This window comes from Oncorhynchus keta, chromosome 34 (assembly GCF_023373465.1).
Source record: "Oncorhynchus keta strain PuntledgeMale-10-30-2019 chromosome 34, Oket_V2, whole genome shotgun sequence".
In the NCBI taxonomy this organism is placed as follows: Eukaryota; Metazoa; Chordata; class Actinopteri; order Salmoniformes; family Salmonidae; genus Oncorhynchus; species Oncorhynchus keta.
The window spans coordinates 41,284,427-41,303,313 of NC_068454.1; the positions used below are offsets into that span (position 1 = coordinate 41,284,427).

The following is an 18,887-nucleotide window of genomic DNA, read 5'->3' on the forward strand; positions in this document are numbered from 1 at the left end:
CCTCATTAACCAGGGGGATTGCCTCCTTTCCAAATGGTACCCTATTTCCTACATAGTCCACTACTTTTGACCTGGCCCAAGTAGTGCACTATATGGGGAATTGGATGCCATTTGGAACACACAGGTCAAAAGTAGTGCACTATGTAGGGAATAGCATGCAATTTAGAACACACATAAAGTCTACTCAGTAGGCAGAAATAAAATACAATTATTTATGTAAAAAAAAAATCCTACAAAAGAAAAAACAATATTCAAACAACAGAAAATGCTGTGTTCCTAATCCCCGTTATCCTAGATTAATATTCTACAAACACAGCAGTGAACTGATGGTATACATGCACCCATCCATGTCAGATTGCCTGTATCTGGTAAAGGATTACTTGTCGTAAGCTCTTATGTAACATAAACCTTAACCTATATTCAGACATGCAGTGCTGTCAGGCAAATGGTTTGAGAGCCATAGAAACAACCATTCACCACTCCCTGTCTGTGGAGCTAATTTGATATCATAGGTAGAGAATGCCTCCTCCATGGTTGCATATTGTGAGAAGGCTGATAAGAACACAGCAGTGTGCGTGTGACCTGCATATCAATAGAGCCACCAGGAACCCCGTCATCTATTGATGGCAGACAGGCAGGCAGGCAGCGTCCGAGACACCAGACGCATTTCAAATCCCCTGCCTCCCTTCCCTCTGTCCGCACATTGCCAGGCCAACAGAGGCAAAGACAAGATCTCAGTTTCTCTCTCTTCCTGTTCTCACACTATAGGCAGCCCACTTTAAAATAAGTCTCCCTATCAAGGCGTATTATGAAATGCACTTTCAAAGGATGAAAAGAAGAATGGACCCCAAGTATGACGGTTACTGATCTAAACTGTTTAAAACAACTAAAATATGAACGCTCAGGGCTCTAAATGAAAATGTTTCATTGGTTAAAATGGTGGCCCCAATTTAACAAAGTTAGAGGAGTAACACATGAAATTTAGGAGCACCAAAAATATGATTTTTTAAATAGATTGAGATACTGCTTATGGGCCTACATGAAGTTGAGCTACTTTTGAAGCCCATGTTGCGCCCAAGAAACTAATAGGTAACACTGAATACATTTGTTTATTATAAATGCTAAAATGTTGATAGGAATAGTCATTTGCGGAATATTAGGTTTCTTCATTGTGTAAAAGCACGATTTTCCCATTGAGATGCGTTACATTGGAAATTGTACACTGTCTCTTTAAAAACGTCCGGTTAGTCATTATAACATGCAGGAGATGTGATCTCCTGAAGAAGGTATTACTTTCCTTTCTTTCTGTGACCTCAAATGTTTGGATATAGCCTACTGGTAAAGGTACCTGGTTGCTAGCTAGCTAGCCAATTGGGTAACATGACGGAACAAAATTTAAACAAATGGTTAACGGCCCACGACATGGTTTATGAATGTGAAATGAAAATCCTTTAACCTAGTTGGTAAACAAGCAAGCTGTTTTTTATGTAGTAATGGTGCAACCATGACGTTAATACATTTGCACTCTAGGGCACTCGGAAACAACGGTATGGAGAAGCCTTTTCATTCCAATTATTATTATCTGCAACAAAAAATCATAGTTGCTTAGTGCTTTCAAATTATATTTAAAAAAAAGATTTAATTGCAAATGCGACCAAATTGGTTGCACTTTAGAGCCCTGCTTACACTACCGCATACAAAAAAGTGGGGGTTTATTCGATTGCCTACGAATTCTCAGAAGGCAGCCCGCCCTCTGGCCCCTTTTTCTCCGCCTCCTCTTCATGCAAATCACAGGGATCTGGGCCTGTTCCCGATAAATTAGTATATCGTTCGCGTCGGGCTCGTCAGACAAGTTAAAGGAAAAAAATGATTCTGCCAGTCCGTGGTGAGTAATCGCAGTCCTGATGTCCAGAAGTTATTTTCGGTCTTAACAGACGGTAGCGGCAACATTATGTACAAAATAAGTTTAAAAAATAAGTTACAAACGACGCAAATAAACGAACAAAAAAACACAATCGTCTGCTTTCTTTTCCGGCGCCATTTGAATAATTTTGTATTGGTACCAGTGGAGGCTGCTGATGGCTCATAATGGCTGGAACGGGTCAAATGGAATGGCATCAAACGTGTTTGATGTATTTGATACCATTCCACTTTTCCTGCTTCAGCCATTACCACGAGCCCGTCCTCCCAAAATTAGGTTCCACCAACCTCCTGTGACTGGTACTGTACATTCAGTACATTGACCTGGCTAGACCTTTGGGGCTTAGACGTTTGTATTGGAAATCCACCTCGGTGAGTTGCAACAGTATTGTGTTCTTAAAATAGACCATCTACTTTGGAGTTAATCTCCACAAGATCTGTGTTAGAAATCCAGCATCCCTCTGCTTACATAACACACAGGTGGGTGCAGGATTTTTTTCCCTGATCAGGGTTTACATGGTGTGAATGAGAAAGTACAGCAAACAAGAACAGGTACAGAACAGGATCAACACGCTAACTGAGAATATTAGGAATAATCTTCATAAGCCTGCATTTCCTTTATCCCTCCCTGCACAATATATTTATGGGACATGGTCTCTGTCTAGTTGCTGTTGGCCAGAAATGTCATTTTAACATGAATTCTTAAGTTTTGTCCCTTGCGATTTCACTAATGGTTCCACCCGGCTCAACTTAAAAGTCTCCCAAAAACTTTTTGAAATGGAAAAGTTTAGAAATGGGCAGAAAGTCTATCCATTGCCTGCTCATTTCGTGCCATTGTTTTCACGGTAAAACCCGTTCAAATGATTCAGATGCTCTTCAACATTTGATTACTCTAAGTACCTCAGTACTCTGTCTGTGAGCAGGTGTTATCCCGACGCTTGAGTCATTGTGCTGTGCCTGTTGTGTTGAAGTGATCCAGTCAGTGACTAACTCTATCTCCCAGCCAGGGTGAGGTATTATTGAGCTCAGCCACACAGCACACCTACCAGCTATCTATATATAACTGCCTCAGAGGAGAAGAGACAAGATGATTATTTGACTGTTAACCCAGTTCTTCATTCCTTTGAGATTTTGCAAATCAAAGTGTAGATGAAATAAAACTGCTGGCATACTGTACTGTGATGCTTAAATGTAATATACGGTAAATGGTTATGTCATTTAAATCTCTTTTGGATGACATAAGCATTTTGAAAAGATGGGCTGCCAAAAGGCCTATGTGTGATTTTATTCTCATCAAGAAAGATGCCTCTTCCCCGTGTGTCATCTGCTCTGCCAGTCAACTATTACGTAAACGACTAGATACTCTCTGCGATGTGCCACCATTCATTCTGGGAAGTCTCTTGGTTACACTGTTTAAAACGTCACCAGGAGCATCGCCACAGCATTCCTTGGATTCAACAACAGCAAATAATAGAGCTTTGACCAATCAGACACCCGCGGTGGGACGCAAGGACCCGGTCAAAGTTAAACGTGTACAATTTTATTTCATGATCACTATTCTTGGCTATGCTGTTGTTTCATTTCTGAAAGTGTTTTGTAATCATGCATTTTCAGGAGAGGGAGTTTCAGAAACCGCCCCCTCCCCCCCAAAAATAACGTCTTCGATCTTTCTCATAAGGAAACACCATGAACCTGTGTCGTATAAACTATCATACACAATTACATGTTCTGCCACCCACAGTGTGATCTCCCACCTCAACCCATTCCCTGTAAACTGGGCTAAAAATGGATTAAGATCCCTGCATATAGCTGCAGCTGAGTGGTGTCCTAGCTTGTCGACCGCAGCTACATGCGGGTATAATCCTGTTTGACAGATTAGGAGTGTAGTTAAAGTAAGTGAGAAAAAAAATAGCACATAATCCTTCATGTTCGCCGTTCCACTTTAGTTTCCACAAGGTTGAACTTTGCATTTAGGTCAACTCTAACCACAATCACCTCTATCAAATCAACTTCCGTTTTAAGATAAACACAACATGTAACATATAAGGTATATATATATATAAGGTACAACATCAATAAACACAACATATATTCCCATTGTATGAACAGTCATAAACCCTTCTGAACATGACATAAATTATTCGACTACTCATAGACATCATGCTCAAGTACAGATTATTTTACCCTTGAACACAATGAAAATGTTTCAAGGTGTAAATGGCTAGTCTGAAATAATCCCACACTAGAAGGAATATTAAAAGGTGTGTAATTGAACCAAGTCAGGTCAGCACAACATTGTTATTCACCACTGTCTGATGCCGTGTCCGTGTATGTAATAGAGATCAGCTTACTTTGTCTAATTACAGTGTTGATCAAACGACAGTATTGTAGCAAATGGCGGACAGGAAGGTGAGGTTGCTGGCATGAAAGGCAAACACCATAACGCATCACACCAATAGAGTTAACCCACCTGGCGGGAATTGCAACATGGATCATATAACGAGGACCGCTATTGTATTAACAGCTAGTCGCCGATGGGAATAACGTTGGTAATCAGGAGTTAAAATGCACTTACATAATATAGACATAACTAGTGGGACCGAAGAACACTATCAGCATATAGTAATGTCACTCCTTGATGAGAGTCACTGGCTCAAAGCCACGAGAGCATATTTCAAACGTTGCTTGATAGGTAGTTGCAGAGACGTTGGAAAGGTTCCGTTGACTTCCTTAATAGTTGGTCCAGATGATCCACTGCCTGGGATGTAGTCATCTGATTATGAATTCAAAGTAAACACATAGCACGGGATCAAACGCTTTAATTGTCAGGTCAAAGGGAATTTATGGAAGTGTAGATCGTGTGGACTTGAAATTCTCTCTCAGGCCACTTCTCTCAGAAATCAATGTTGATATGAACACAGGGAGGAGTTGGTTGATGGCGAAAACCGACGGAACCACCAAGAAATCCTTCCGCACCACTGCAATGACATTCTGCATCATGTGTTGGGTATCCTTTACAGATAACATACAGTGCATTCGGAAAATATTCAGACCCATTTGACTTTTTTCACATTTTGTGACGTTACAGCCTTATTCTAAAATTTATGAAAGTATTTTTCCCTCATCAATCTACACACAATAACCCATAACAGGTTTTTAGACATTTTTGCAAATGTATTAAAAATAAAAACTGCAGTATCACATTTACATAAGTATTCAGACCCTTTACTCAATTCTTTCCTGAAGCACTTTTGGCAGCGATTACAGCCTTGAGTCTTCTTGGGTATGACACTACAAGTTTTGGCACAGCTGTATTTGGGGAGTTTATCCCATTCTTTTCTGCAGATCCTCTCAAGCTCTGTCAGGTTCGATGGGGAGTGTTTCTGCACAGCTATTTCCAGGTCTCTCCAGAGATGTTTGATCTGGTTCAAGTCCGGGCTCTGGCTAGGCCACTCAAGGACATTCAGAGACTTGTCCCGAAGCCACTCCTGTGTTGTCTTGAATGTGTGCTAATGGTCGTTGTTCTGTTGGAAGGTGAACCTTCGCCCCAGTCTGAGGTCCTGAGCGCTCTAAAGCAGGTTTTCATCAAGGATCGCTTTGTACTTTGCTCCATTCATCTTTCCCTCGACCCTGACTAGTCTTCCAGTCCCTGTCGCTGAAAAGTGGCTTCCGTCTGGTCACTCTACCATAAAGGCCTGATTGGTGGAGTGCTGCAAAGATGGTTGTCCTTCTGGAAGATTCTCCCATCTGGAACTGTGTCAGTCAGAGTGACCATCACCTCCCTAGCCAAGGCACTTCTCCCCCGATTGCTCAGTTTGGCAGGGCAGCCAGCTTTAGGAAGAGTCTTGTGCAGAAAGTTTTTGGTACCCTTTCCCAGATCTGTGCCTCAACACAATTCCTTTGACCTCATCGCTTGTTTTTTTCTCTGACATGCACTGTCAGTTGTGGGACCTTATATAGACAGGGGTGTGCCTTTCCAAATCATGTCCAATCAATTGGATTTACCACAGGTGGAATCAAATCAAGTTGTAGAAACATCTCAAGGATGATCAATGGAAACAGGATGTACATGAGCTCAATTTCGAGTCTCATTGCAACTGGTCTGATGTCAGTAAGGTATTTCTGTTTTTTATATGTAGTACATTTGCAAACATTTAAAAATATATATATTTAATGCATTTTAGAATAAGGCTGTAACTTAACAAAATGTGGAAAAAGTAAATGCACTGTATCTCAGTATGATAGATAAAGAAGCTTTGAGAAACTTAATGTGCTTCATGTGGCCTATATCCGCCCACAGCAAAGCTGTCATGTAAGACAACACACTGGGCACACACTTGTTGAACCAACGTTGTTTCCACGTCATTTCAATAAAATGATGCTGAACCAAAGTAGAATATATGTTGAATTGATGTCTGTGCAAAGTGGGTACAGTATATGAGTCATCTCATACTCAGACACTGTGAATGAGTGTCCTTATTGATTCTACAGTATGGCTCTGTCTGCATTGTTGCTCTTCAGCCCACGCTTGCTTGACGTAATGTGGCCAATAGTCATTCAGTAATCCACTGGTTACCATAGAGACAAGGATCGCACCAGCCAGCCATCAGACCTGGGTTGCGTCTCAAATGGCACCCTATTCCCTATATATAGTGCACTACTTTTGATCAGGGCCTTGGTCGAAAGTATAGGTTCACATAAATTCAATGAAAACCCACACTAACACACAGTTATATTAGTGTTGCACTTCTCATGAAGCCTACTTTTGGCCAGATAGTTGCCTAACCACGATCAAGCAACATTAGACTAAACGTTCATATTCTGTTGCTGCAGGATCATTTTTCTGTAACAGTGTAGGTCAAATTAAGGTCCAACATCTGTAGCACAACTATATAGGGAAAAGTTTGCCATTTGGGATGCAGCCCTGGGTTATAAACTCCAAGTAGAACGCTACTGCTTCCTGTTTCATGTGAGCCACACAGTCTCATGAAGATTCACTCCGACATTTCAAAGAAAGTGGGTCAGGAAATATTGTTCTAAAAGCAAAATTGAAATAAAATATTAAGTGAAAATGGATCTTTTCCTGACCCAAATTGATTTCCAAAATTAAATAGGAATTGTTAACTGGGTGTCGAATAGCCCAAAATGTCCGTATCAGTGTTTCACCCTCTTGAAATGCGTAAAATCATTTGATTAGTTTAAGACCATTTCACCAAACCCTGATGTTATGATACCGTAGTAGCCTGTGTGTTGCGTTTGTGTTAAGCATGTGTTACACGTTGCCTAATACAGTACAAAGTGGATAACAAGGATGCAAATAGCCAGCTGCTAAAGGCTTAGGGCGTGAATGTGGATGAGAGGCCTTTCAGGTCATCACTGCCTCAGCAAGAGTTCTCCTTTCAGCACTAGGGCCAGCACTCTCTCTCACGCTCAGATAAACACAGACAGCAAAATGTACTTCTCAAGTTCTTTAATTCCACAGCAATAACATACACTAGTGAACTGTCAATACTTGTCCATCGTCGCATTGTTTACATTACATTATGTTTGTTTGAGAACAGCTCTCCAGAAATGAGTGCTATACCAGAGTTGTTCCTGATTGCTCTGAGCACATAAAATCACATTGTGCAAGTGAAAGCCATGTATGATTTAAAAAAAACATATGCAAATTAGCCACATTAACAGATCAGCTAACTGTGAACACAGTGGCTCATCAGATGAAGAAAAGTCCATCTTCTGAACCAATCAGTAGGGGTAACAGTCCAGTTCCTTCAAGCACTAGCATCTGACCTTGACACTAAATAACGTAAATGCTTTACTGTTAGTGAATGCTGCACTAGTTGAAATAAAAGACAATTACATGATATTGCCAGGGCCTTCTCTCAGGCTCCAATGTAGAGCACTGAGCCACAGAGAAACAGTAGATTGAAGAGATGCACCTACAAATGCTGAAAACAACCACCAGCTTTGACCAGTATCTATTGCACCATTACAAGTTCACAAATAGGGTAAATTACATTAAACCATTATAACTTATTTTTTTGTGTCACTTCAACAAGTACATCAACAAAATGGCAACAATTATTTTTTAAATGAAAATATACTTTTTTTCAAATGGAAACAATCTACTATAATAGTTAAAAATAAATATGTAAACCACAGTGTTTAATATTGTGATAATTGGCACAAATTATGCTAAAGAATCCCTTTCCTTGTGCATTCCCGTTTATGTCCTAAGTGCTTGCATAGGTTTACGATGCGTAAACGCTACGCCAGTACCTTGGATAGCTCCACCTCTCGACGTATAACAAACATACTGCCATTATTTTGCCCACAACAAAACTCCATAAGTGAACATCAAGGCAATTATAAAACTCGTCCATATTACCGACACATTTATGTATTTGCAGATTTTCCATTGATCCACGGAGTCCCTGTGACTATCCTACAGTATTCGCAGAAGTGTACAAAAAGGAGATTGGCCTAAATTTAGAATACAACATGCATATATACTGAGCCGTGGTTACGCAATAGAATTAGTTTTAAACTGTTGAATATTACATTCGAACCACTATTTCAGGGGTTTTGTGAAACATACATCGGAGCCCTCATTTGATTTAACGGTCCAAGTCTTTGTCCCTCGACTCGCCTTCATCTTTTAGCTCTTGAAACACCTCCGTGAAAAAGTGCGGGTCTGCATTTAACTGCAACATTTTTGCACTTGTGTTATTGATGATGCTCATAGAACAATCCCAGAAATTATCCTCATTTTCCATAATCATGAATGGTTTCAGAGGGTATGATATCTCGCAACCCATGTACGAGTAGGATAGATAGAGACAGAGCAGGAAGATACCGTGGAGTTCAGATGCGTTGTCGATATCATCGGGTATCGATTCCTTACAGAGCAGGTAGACGAAGACTAAGTTAGCAGGTGTAATGAATCCCTGGTCCTGCCAGCCTTGGAGGAGAAGGGTTCGGTCGACGTTTCGGAACCATAGGATGACCTCATTGTAGGTGAGTTTGACTTTACAGCATCTCCTGCACACAAATTCGCCAAGACAGCGCAACAGCTCCCCGGTCGATGCCTGGATAATCACACGCCTCGGCGAGAGGTCTACTTTACTAGGTTGCTTTTGGACAGGCGAAAGCGTCACATTCTCAGAGGGAACCTGGGGCTGGTTAGGTTCAAGGCTCTGGGTAGGAACCGCCGGCACTGGTACAGCGAGTGGTGCTTTCTTATCATCCGTACTCGATTGCTGGGATTTTTTGTTATTTTCATTATTTTGCTGGTCTACGTGGCTGTTGTTCACCTGTGCGGCGTTCGGGTTGACTTTCTTACAACTATTTTTCTTGGTCGATGTGGTAAACAGTTTCTTCAATGTGAGAACTGGGACAAGCATGGAATTGTTCTTTACGCTCCCCGTTTTGATTGCGTGGTCACCCTCTTTTCTGTCATCCAGAATAGCCTCCTTCTTCGATGTTGGAGATATGGAGAGCACCGTTCCCATTCTTGCAGCGTAGGCTACGGCTTGGAGAGACGGCGTTTCTCGTTTGCGGACGGCGTTCCTTGCTTGCGGAGAAGTAGTTCTAGACGACGGCGGTCAAATCAGAGCAGCAAATTTAAATCCATTGACTATGCGGGTCCATTGCGTTGACAGATGGAAATAGTTTCTCATAGGAATTGAGTGGATATTGATGAGTGAAATTCCAGGAGGCAATGGTCGACTCTCACACGACACTCCCTCTGCAGCGCACTACCCCACGAGCAGTCAGCTGTATACAGACAGACCTTCACACCCGGGGAATGTTCGGAGAGAGTCAAAAGCAGCAGGGATAATTCCTTAAACGAGGATTAGTTGTTCAAGTCTGAAGAATTTGCCAACCCCCAATCAGGGCTCTAAATTAACGTTTTTAATTGGCTGCACCGGTGCTCCCAATTAAAAAAATTGGAACGCCACATGAAATTTAGAAGCGACAGAAAATACATATTTTATTTTGTTATTGATTGAGATACTATATTGAGTCTATATGAATTCTAGCTACTTTTGAAGCATATGTTATGCTCTAGAAACTGACATGTAGCCTAACACAGTAAATACATCCATGTATTATAAAAGCTACAATGCTAATACGAATACCTGTCATTTTGTGTAATATTAAGTTTCTACGTTATTCTCTAAACATCGGGCCTGTGTTGACGACGTGCAAGAGATCTGTCATTCATTTATTGCGGTGATCATTGATCTCCCGAAGAAGCTATGCCCTTTCCTTTCTTTTTGTGACCCCAAATGTTTAGCTGTATTGGTAAAGTAACCAGGTCGTTAGCAAGCTAGAAAATGAGGTAACATTATTGAACGAAGTTGTCAACTACGCGGGAGTAGTTTTACAACTGCCCCATTACATGGTTTATGAATGAAAAATGTTGTCCAGGCGATCCACTACAGGTATATACAATTGTTGTGTTGGTAATGTGTGTCAGATTTTTGACCTGGTTGGAGTAGAAGCAAATAGGTCGCACTTTTTAGAGCCCTGCCCCCAAATACACAGGAAGACTGTCAGTTGGTTAGACCAATGAGACAATCAGTGACCACATTACATTGCATTTCATTGGATATCATTTTTTAGAACAAGCTTCCAATGATAGATTACCTTATCTATTTTTTTGAAGGGGTTCCATTATGAAAATGAGAGAGAAGCTAATCATTAGATGAGTTAATCGTGTTAAACACCATAAAATCAATAATCTGTCTTTGAGTCATAAGGATTTGAATAAAAAAAATAAGACTTGACACCTCGAGGCCAACATTGCACGAGGCGATATGAATCATTTGAGAATAAGAAAGGCAATTGAGGGCCCACATGGGAAGGTATATCTTGAGGGGAAATTAGGGCTTTTGAAAGAAAATACTTAATGATAACTTAATTAAAAAAAACTCTAACAATAAAGTTGTAATCTAAAAGGGTTGAACAATAATGCACAATAATTGCGGGAAATTATTATTGCCTTATTAATAGAAACCTTGACAAGCAGTCATGTTGCAATATAACTGATCAAAACCATACAACTAAAACCAAATCCATGGCCTTTATGATATGTTTTTATTAACCATTTATTTCTTCAGGGAGTCATACTGAGACCAAGGTCTCTTTTACAGATGAGCCCTGACTGACAGAAATGACAGAAATACACACATCAAAATACAAATACAAAATGTAAGCAGAAAGAAAAACATGTCATTCAAAACCAACACATTCATCCGTAATAAGCTGTGTTACCTTACTGAGTAGAGACGGAAGGAATTTCAAAAGTTAGCCATCTATTAGACGGAAGGAATTTCAAAAGTTAGCCATCTATGTGACCGAGATTGGTAACTCATATGTCTAAAGGTTAGTAAGGATCTTTGGCACAGTGGGAGTTTTTGTAAAAGGGATTTATAAATGAAAACATAGTAGTGTATCAACCTATGTGAAATCAAAGAAGGCCATCCAACTTTCTGGTAGAGAATGCACTGATGTGTACTAAACCTGTCTCCCGTGATAATATAATATATGCCATTTAGCAGACGCTTTTATCCAAAGCGACTTACAGTCATGTGTGCATACATTCTACGTATGGGTGGTCCCGGGAGTCGAACCCACTACCCTGGCGTTACAAGCGCCATGCTCTACCAACTGAGCTACAGAAGGACCACGATGAAGTTCAGTCCGCTATGATAAACTGAATCTAACGGCTTTAATGAAGTGGCAGCTGCGTTCATGTTGTCACCATAGTCTAGGACTGATAGAACCGTGGACCTAACAATCCGATTTCTACTATTTAGCAAGAGGCATGACCTGCTTCTATAGAAGAAGCCCATTTGTTTCTCGGCTTCTTAACTAACTAATCAATATGTCTATCCAGATGCCCAGATAATTGTAAGCAGGGACACAATCAATATGGGAACCATCCAAAGTACATATGCATAAATCATTAGAGTTATTTGTATGCACTGTAGATAACAACATATACTTAGTTATACCTGCATTCAATACTACTTTCAGGTCAATAAAGTTTTTCTGTAAAACAATGAAGACATACTGTAGTTCAGATAGAGCCTTGTCAACCGTGTGAGCAATAGTATATTCAACAGTATCATCGGCAAATTACTTTTAAAAAAATAAATAAAATAAAAAGTACAGAACCCAGAATCGACCCCTGTGGAACACATTTTGTTATGTCCAAAAAACCCTGATTTAACACCACCAGTAGATACACATTGAGTTCTATCTGTCAAGTAATTTTTCAACCTGTTAAATGAACAAGGCAGTTAACCCACTGTTCCTAGGCCATCAATGAAAATAAGAATTTGTTCTTAACTGACTTGCCTAGTTTAAATAAAGGTCAAATTAAAAAAATAAACATGCAGCTTGGTCTAGGCCAATTGAGGAAAGCCTCTGAATTGGCAGTGAGTGATCAACAGTATCGAAGGCAGTTGAAAGGTCAACGAAGAGGGCAGCACAATGTTACCTTTATTCATACAATTAACCACATCATTTATTACTAGGGATGCAACAGAGCTAGTGCTATGACCTGGTCTAACACCTGACCAATGTACATTTACAATACATTAGATGAATAAAAAAGATCTTAGTTGAGAATGAATCAAGAATTCTAATATTTTAGTTGGCAAGAGAGTTCAGAAATAGGGCGATAGTTATCTAGGTCACAAGGGTCACCACCTTTGTGAAGGGGGGAGTACATGGGCCGCCTTCCAAACCTTGGGGATAGTAGCAGATATAATCGTCAGGTAAACCAATGGGTTAATGATTCAGCAATCAGGGCGGCAGACAATTGCAGCAGAAATGGATCAAGCATATCAGCCCCAGTGGATTATTTTTTAACATCAATCTTAAGCAAGGCATCTAGCACATCACAGGTAGTAAATTGTTGTTTATCTGAGATGTAAGTTGGTGAACCAGGCGAGGCAGTCATTTGAGAAACCAAGGCTGTTGAGTCTGCCGATAAGAATGCGGTGACTGGCAGAGTCGAAAGCCTTGGCCAGGTCGATGAAGACGGCTGCACAGTATTGTCTTTTATCGATGGAGGTTATGATATCGTTTAAGACCTTGAGCGTGGCTGAGGTGCACCCATGACCAGCTCGGAAACCAGAGTGCATAGCGGAGAAGTTACGGTGGCATTCTAAATGGTCGGTGATCTGTTTGTTAACTTGGCTTTTGAAGACTTGAGAAAGGCAGGGTAGGATAGATATAGGTCTGTAACAGTTTGGGTCTAGAGTGTCTCCCCCTTTGAAGAGGGGGATGACCGCGCGCGGCACCTTTCCAATCTTTAGGGATCTCAGATGATACGAAAGAGAAGTTGAACAGGCTAGTGATAGGGGTTGCAACAATTGCGGCAGATCATTTTATAAAGAGAGGGTCCAGATTGTCTAGCCCAGCTGATTTGTAGGGGTCCAGATTTTGCAGCTCTTTCAGAACATCAGCTATCTGGATTTGGGTGAAGGAAAAATGGGGGAGGCTTGGGGATAGCCAGTCTAGATTCAAATCCCCCCCAGAGGACAGAAAAGGTGTTAAACACTCAGATATAGCACCAATAGCATACGACATGGCAGCTTGGGGGTGGTAAATCCCAGCAACAAATACATGTGTATTGTGGTTTATGGACATATCTACAACCAGGATGTCACATCCTGACCTTAGTTCCTTTTTTATGTCTCTGTTGTAGTTTGTTCAGGGCGTGAGTTGGGGTGGGCATTCTATGTTGTGTATTCTATGTTTTGTATTTCTGTGTTTGGCCTGGTATGGTTCCCAATCAGAGGCAGCTGACGATCGCTGTCTCTGATTGAGAACCATACTTAGGCAGCCTGTTTTCCCACTATGGGTTGTGGGTAGTTGTTTTCTGTGTCTGTGTTTTACCAAACAGAACTGTTTTGGTTTTCATTTATTTCTCTTGTTCTTTTGTATTCAGTGTTCGGTTATATTTCATTAAAATATGGACACTTACCACGCTGCACATTGGTCCAATCTTTCCTACTCCTCAGAAGAGGAGGAAAACTGTTACAGAACTACCCACCACCAAAGGAGCAAGCAGCGTGGTAACCAGGAGCAGAGGGTTCTGGACTCCCGGACTTGGGAGGAGATACTGGAAGGCAAGGGACCCTGGGCACAGGCTGGGGAATATCGCCGTCCCAAGGAAGAACTGGAGGCAGCGAGAGCTGAGCGGCGGCGATATGAGGTAAGGCAGCGCAACAGGCATGAGAGGCAGCCCCAAAAACTTTTTGGGGAGGGGGGCACACATGGAGATTGGCGGAGTCAGGCGATAGACCTGAGCCAACTCCCTGTGCTTACCGGAAGAAGCGCAGTACAGGGTCAGGCACCGTGTTATGCGGTCAAGCGCACGGTATCGCCAGTACGCGCTCATAGCCCGGTGCGCTATAGGTCAGCCCCCCGCAAGTGCCATGCGAGAGTGGGCATCCAGCCAGGGCATGTTGTGCCAGCTCCGCGTGTTTGGTGTCCGGTACGCCGTTTCGGCCCAGGGTATCCTGCGCTGCGTGCTGTGTCTCCGGTGCGCTGGGAGGGTAAACTTCGCCCTATGCCTGCGCTCTGCCCGTGCCGGGCGAATGTGGGCATTGAGCCTAAGGAAGAAGTGCGAGTGGTATGCACCAGATCTCCAGTGCTCACCCACAGCCCGGTTCAACCTGCGCCTGCACTCTGGAGGGTCCGGGCTAAAGGGGTCATTCCAGCCTGGAGGAGTGGTGCCAAGGCTGCGCACCAGAGCTCCAGTGCTCCCTCACAGCCCGGTCCATCTGGTGCCTCCTCCACGCACCAGACCTCCTGTAGGTCTCCCTAGCCTGCTGGGTCCTGTGGCAGCCCCACGCACCAGGCTGTCTCTCCGTCTTCTCCCTCCAGGTTCTCCCGTCTGTCTGGAGCTGTCAGAGCCCCCCGTCTGTCAGGAGCTGCCGGAGCCGCCCGTCTGTCAGGAGCTGCCGAAGCCGCTCGTCATGTCAGGAGCTGCCGAAGCCGCTCGTCATGTCAGGAGCTGCCGAAGCCACTCGTCATGTCAGGAGCTGCCGGAGCCGCCCGTCAGTCTGGCGCTGCCGGAGTTGCCCTTCACTCTGGCGCTGCCGGAGTCTCCCGCCTGTCTGGCGCTGCCGGAGTCTCCCATCTATTCGGGGCCCGCTGCAAGGGTCCCCAGTCCGAGGTCGGCGGCGAGGGTTGCCGCTCCAAAGGCGCCATTTAAGTGGGCCAAGACTATACTGGAGTGGGGTCCACGTCCCGCGCCAGAGCCGCCACCACGGACAGATGCCCATCCAGACCCTCCCCTATGGGTTTAGGTTTTGCGGCCGGAGTCCACACCTTTGGGGGGGGGGGTAGTGTCACGCTCTGACCTTAGTTCCTTTTTTATGTCTCTGTTTTAGTTTGGTCAGGGCGTGAGTTGGGGTGGGCATTCTATGTTGTGTATTCTAGGTTTTGTATTTCTGGCCTGGTATGGTTTGGCCTGGTATGGTTCCCAATCAGAGGCAGCTGTCGATCGTTGAGAACCATCAGAGGCAGCCTGTTTTCCCACTATGGGTTGTGGGTAGTTGTTTTCTGTGTTTTACCATACAGAACTGTTTTGGTTTTCATTTATTTCTCGTTAATTTGTATTCAGTGTTCGGTTATATTTGATAAAAATATGGACACTTACCACCCTGCGCATTGGTCCGATCTTTCCTACTCCTCCTTAGAAGAGGAGGAAAACCGTTACACAGGAGATCAAATGTCTTGGGGACAGAAATATTTAAAGATTGGGACGCCATGAAATTAGATTATATGTTATTTGTGTCCTGCAAAAGCTGTTATAGGATTACAAACCATGGAACAAACTACTTTTTAAATAATGTAGTACCACAAGTTGGAACTAGTTTTTCAATGAAGAAGACACGCACCAAACCTTTGTGAATGAGTTGTGCTGTGTGCTTTAGAAGCTGGTGAATTGACTTACAGTATTTTCATTTAATTTACAGATGACAGAACTGTGACTTGAATGTTGAAGGTAAACTGAACTCCTTCATTTTGTATTCAAAATGTTATACACAATACAGGAGTTATACATTATAGCACCAAATTGCACTGACCTTGGCTATTGTGTTTCCTTGCCCTATAGTCTAATTTACTAATCTCTTTGTCCAATCATACTGGACATCCTCTAGGAACCCATATAGTAGATCCTATTAGCTAGAACACTCTCCACTGTACAAGACTGACCAGACTTGGCAAAAATACACTGGGTTACTTAACCAGAGCTTAATGTTATTTTCCGAGAGCTTTACAATGGAAACTGGCTGCAAAAATACACCCCAATGTCTGATGACATTCATAGCATCATCTACCTTCATCCTGGTCTCACAACTTGTAAGTCTACTTCATAGGCAAGGTAGTCGAGAGGACAATTTCATTATTTTACTAGCTCGCAGGAATTGACACTGGTTTGTAAACTGTGAACTGGTTCTAAGTATGTTAACATAACCTCCTACAAGAAGGATCTGTCTGAGAAATATGGTTGTTCATGGCATGGGGAAATCTGAGACAATGGCTTCGTTCCAAACGGTTCCCTATTCCCTATTTAGTGCACTACTGTTGACCATGATTTATTTCATGGGCCTTTGTCAAAAGTAGTGCAGTATAAAGGGAATCGCTGCCATTTGGGACAGAACCTGTTCGTTCCAACAGCCTGGCCATTCTTCTTCTTTGTTCAGTGACTTGGCTCATGGACCTCTTTGAGGGGAACTGAGAGAAGCTCTGATCAATGTGATCATACATGCTAGCCAGTAGCCATAGCGTGTCAATAGGGAAGTGATGAAGAAACACAGAACGGAAGTGGGAAGTGTTCTTACCTAACAAGACTTCAATGAACCTTGGTGATGACGAATGATCCAATCGAATCTATCATTGATCAGCTCTTTTGTTATGCTAACTAGAAATGGTTGAATACATTTATTCCACATCCACCACACTGATCCTCAACACAGGGGCCCCTTAGCGGTGCGTGCTCAGTCCCCTCCTTTACTCCCTGCTCACTCATGACTGCACAGCCAGGTACGACTCCAACACCATCAGTAAGTTGTAGGCTTGATCACCGACAACGACGAGACAGCCTATAGGTAGGAGGTCAGAGACCTGGTCGTGTGGTGCCAGGATAATAACCTCTCCCTCAACATGATCAAGTCAAAGGAGATGATTGTGGACTACAGGAAAAGGAGTACCGAGCACGTCCCCATTCTCATCGACGGGGCTGCAGTGGAGCAGGTTGAGAGCTTCAAGTTCCTTGGTGTCCACATCACCAACAAACTCACATGGTCCAAGCACACCAAGACAGTCATGAAGACCTATTCCCCCTCAGGAGACTGAAAATATTTGGCATGGTTCCTCAGATCCTCAAAAGGTTCTACAGCTGCACCATTGAGAGCATCCTGACTGGTTGCATCACTTTCAGGTATGACAACTGCTTGGCCTGCAAGGCACTACAGAGGGTAGTGCGTACGGCCCAGTACATCACTGGGGCCAAGCTTCCTGCCATCCAGGACCTCTATACTAGGCGGTGTCAGAGGAAGGTCCTAAAAATTGTCAAAGACTCCAGGCACCCTAGCCATAGACTGTTTTCTCTGCTACCGCACGGCAAGCAGTACCAGAGTGCCAAGTCCAGTTCCAAGAGGCTTATAATAAACAGCTTCAACCCCCAAGCCATAAGACTGCTGAACTGTCACGCCTTGGTCTTAGTATTTTGTGTTTTCGTTATATATTTGGTCAGGCCAGGGTTTGACATGGGTTTATTTTGTTGTGTTTCTTATTGGGGTTTTGTAAGCATTGGGATTGCAGCTGAATAGGGGTGTCCAGCATAGCCTTGGCTGCCTGAGGCGGTTCTCAATCAGAGTCAGGTGATTCTCGTTGTCTCTGATTGGGAACCATATTTAGTTAGCCTAGGTTTCACTGTGTGTTTTGTGGGTGATTGTTCCTGTCTCTGTGTTTGTGTTTGCACCAGATAGGGCTGTTTCGATTTTCATTATTTCATTTCATTATTTTCGTAGTTTCTGCATGTATAGTTTTCCTTCATTAAAATCTATCATGAATCATCATCACGCTGCATTTTGGTCCGATCCTTGTTCTACCTCTTCATCAGAGGAGGAGATAGAACTGAGCCGTTATATGAACATTTAATCAAATGCTACCCAGACTATTTGCATTGCCCCCCCCACCCCCTCTTTTACACCGCTGCTACTCTCTATTATTTTGTATGCGTAGTCACTTTAATAACTCTACCTACATGTACATATTACCTCAATTACCTCGGCTAACCAGTGCCCCCGTTACCTGTACCCCATGCATCTGTTCTTGCATTTACATTTACATTTAAGTCATTTAATTACTTTTCGCTTTTATTTCTTATTGTTATTTTTTAAACTGCGTTGCATGGTTATGGTCCAGTGGAACAGCCATTTACAATAAGGTCATCTAAATCTTTTATTTGGGCATGTGACTAATATAAATGTGATTTAGGTATTTTGAAACAGTGGGCTTTCAGGTGTCTTGCTATTGTTATTTTTACTTCTCAAAGATTGCACTGCAGTGGATAGCATCTGTTTTACGGGCTCCTGACCCATTCTGCTATGTGTTTGGGGGGTGGTATTGAGCATTTATCCCCGCTAATTCAGAACTTGTAAAGTCCCCAGTCCACTACGTTTGTGAGAAATGTATATTTGTTCATTAAAAATAATATATATATATATATACAGTTGAAGTCGGAAGTACATACACCTTAGCCAAATACATTTAAACTCAGTTTTTCTCAATTCCTGACGTTTAATCCTAGTAAAAATTCCTTGTATTAGGTCAGTTTGGATCACTTTATTTTAAGAATGTGAAATGTCAGAATAATAGTAGAGAGAATGATTTATTTCAGATTTGATTTCTTTCATCACATTCCCAGT

General features: G+C 42.5%; 1 protein-coding gene across 1 annotated transcript; it reads right to left on the reverse strand.

The window, feature by feature from the left end:
- Positions 1 to 7,373: 7,373 nt before the first annotated feature.
- LOC118366508 (cyclin-dependent kinase 5 activator 1-like) lies at positions 7,374 to 9,808 on the reverse strand. The gene has a single exon (XM_035749128.2). The coding sequence runs from the start codon at positions 9,429 to 9,431 to the stop codon at positions 8,538 to 8,540; it is 894 nt and encodes a 297-aa protein (XP_035605021.1). The 5' UTR covers positions 9,432 to 9,808; the 3' UTR covers positions 7,374 to 8,537.
- Positions 9,809 to 18,887: the final 9,079 nt, after the last annotated feature.

Bases quoted from the DNA above. Each gene is read 5' to 3' on its own strand.
- LOC118366508 (XM_035749128.2), bottom strand. From the start codon at position 9,431: ATGGGAACGGTGCTCTCCATATCTCCAACATCGAAGAAGGAGGCTATT.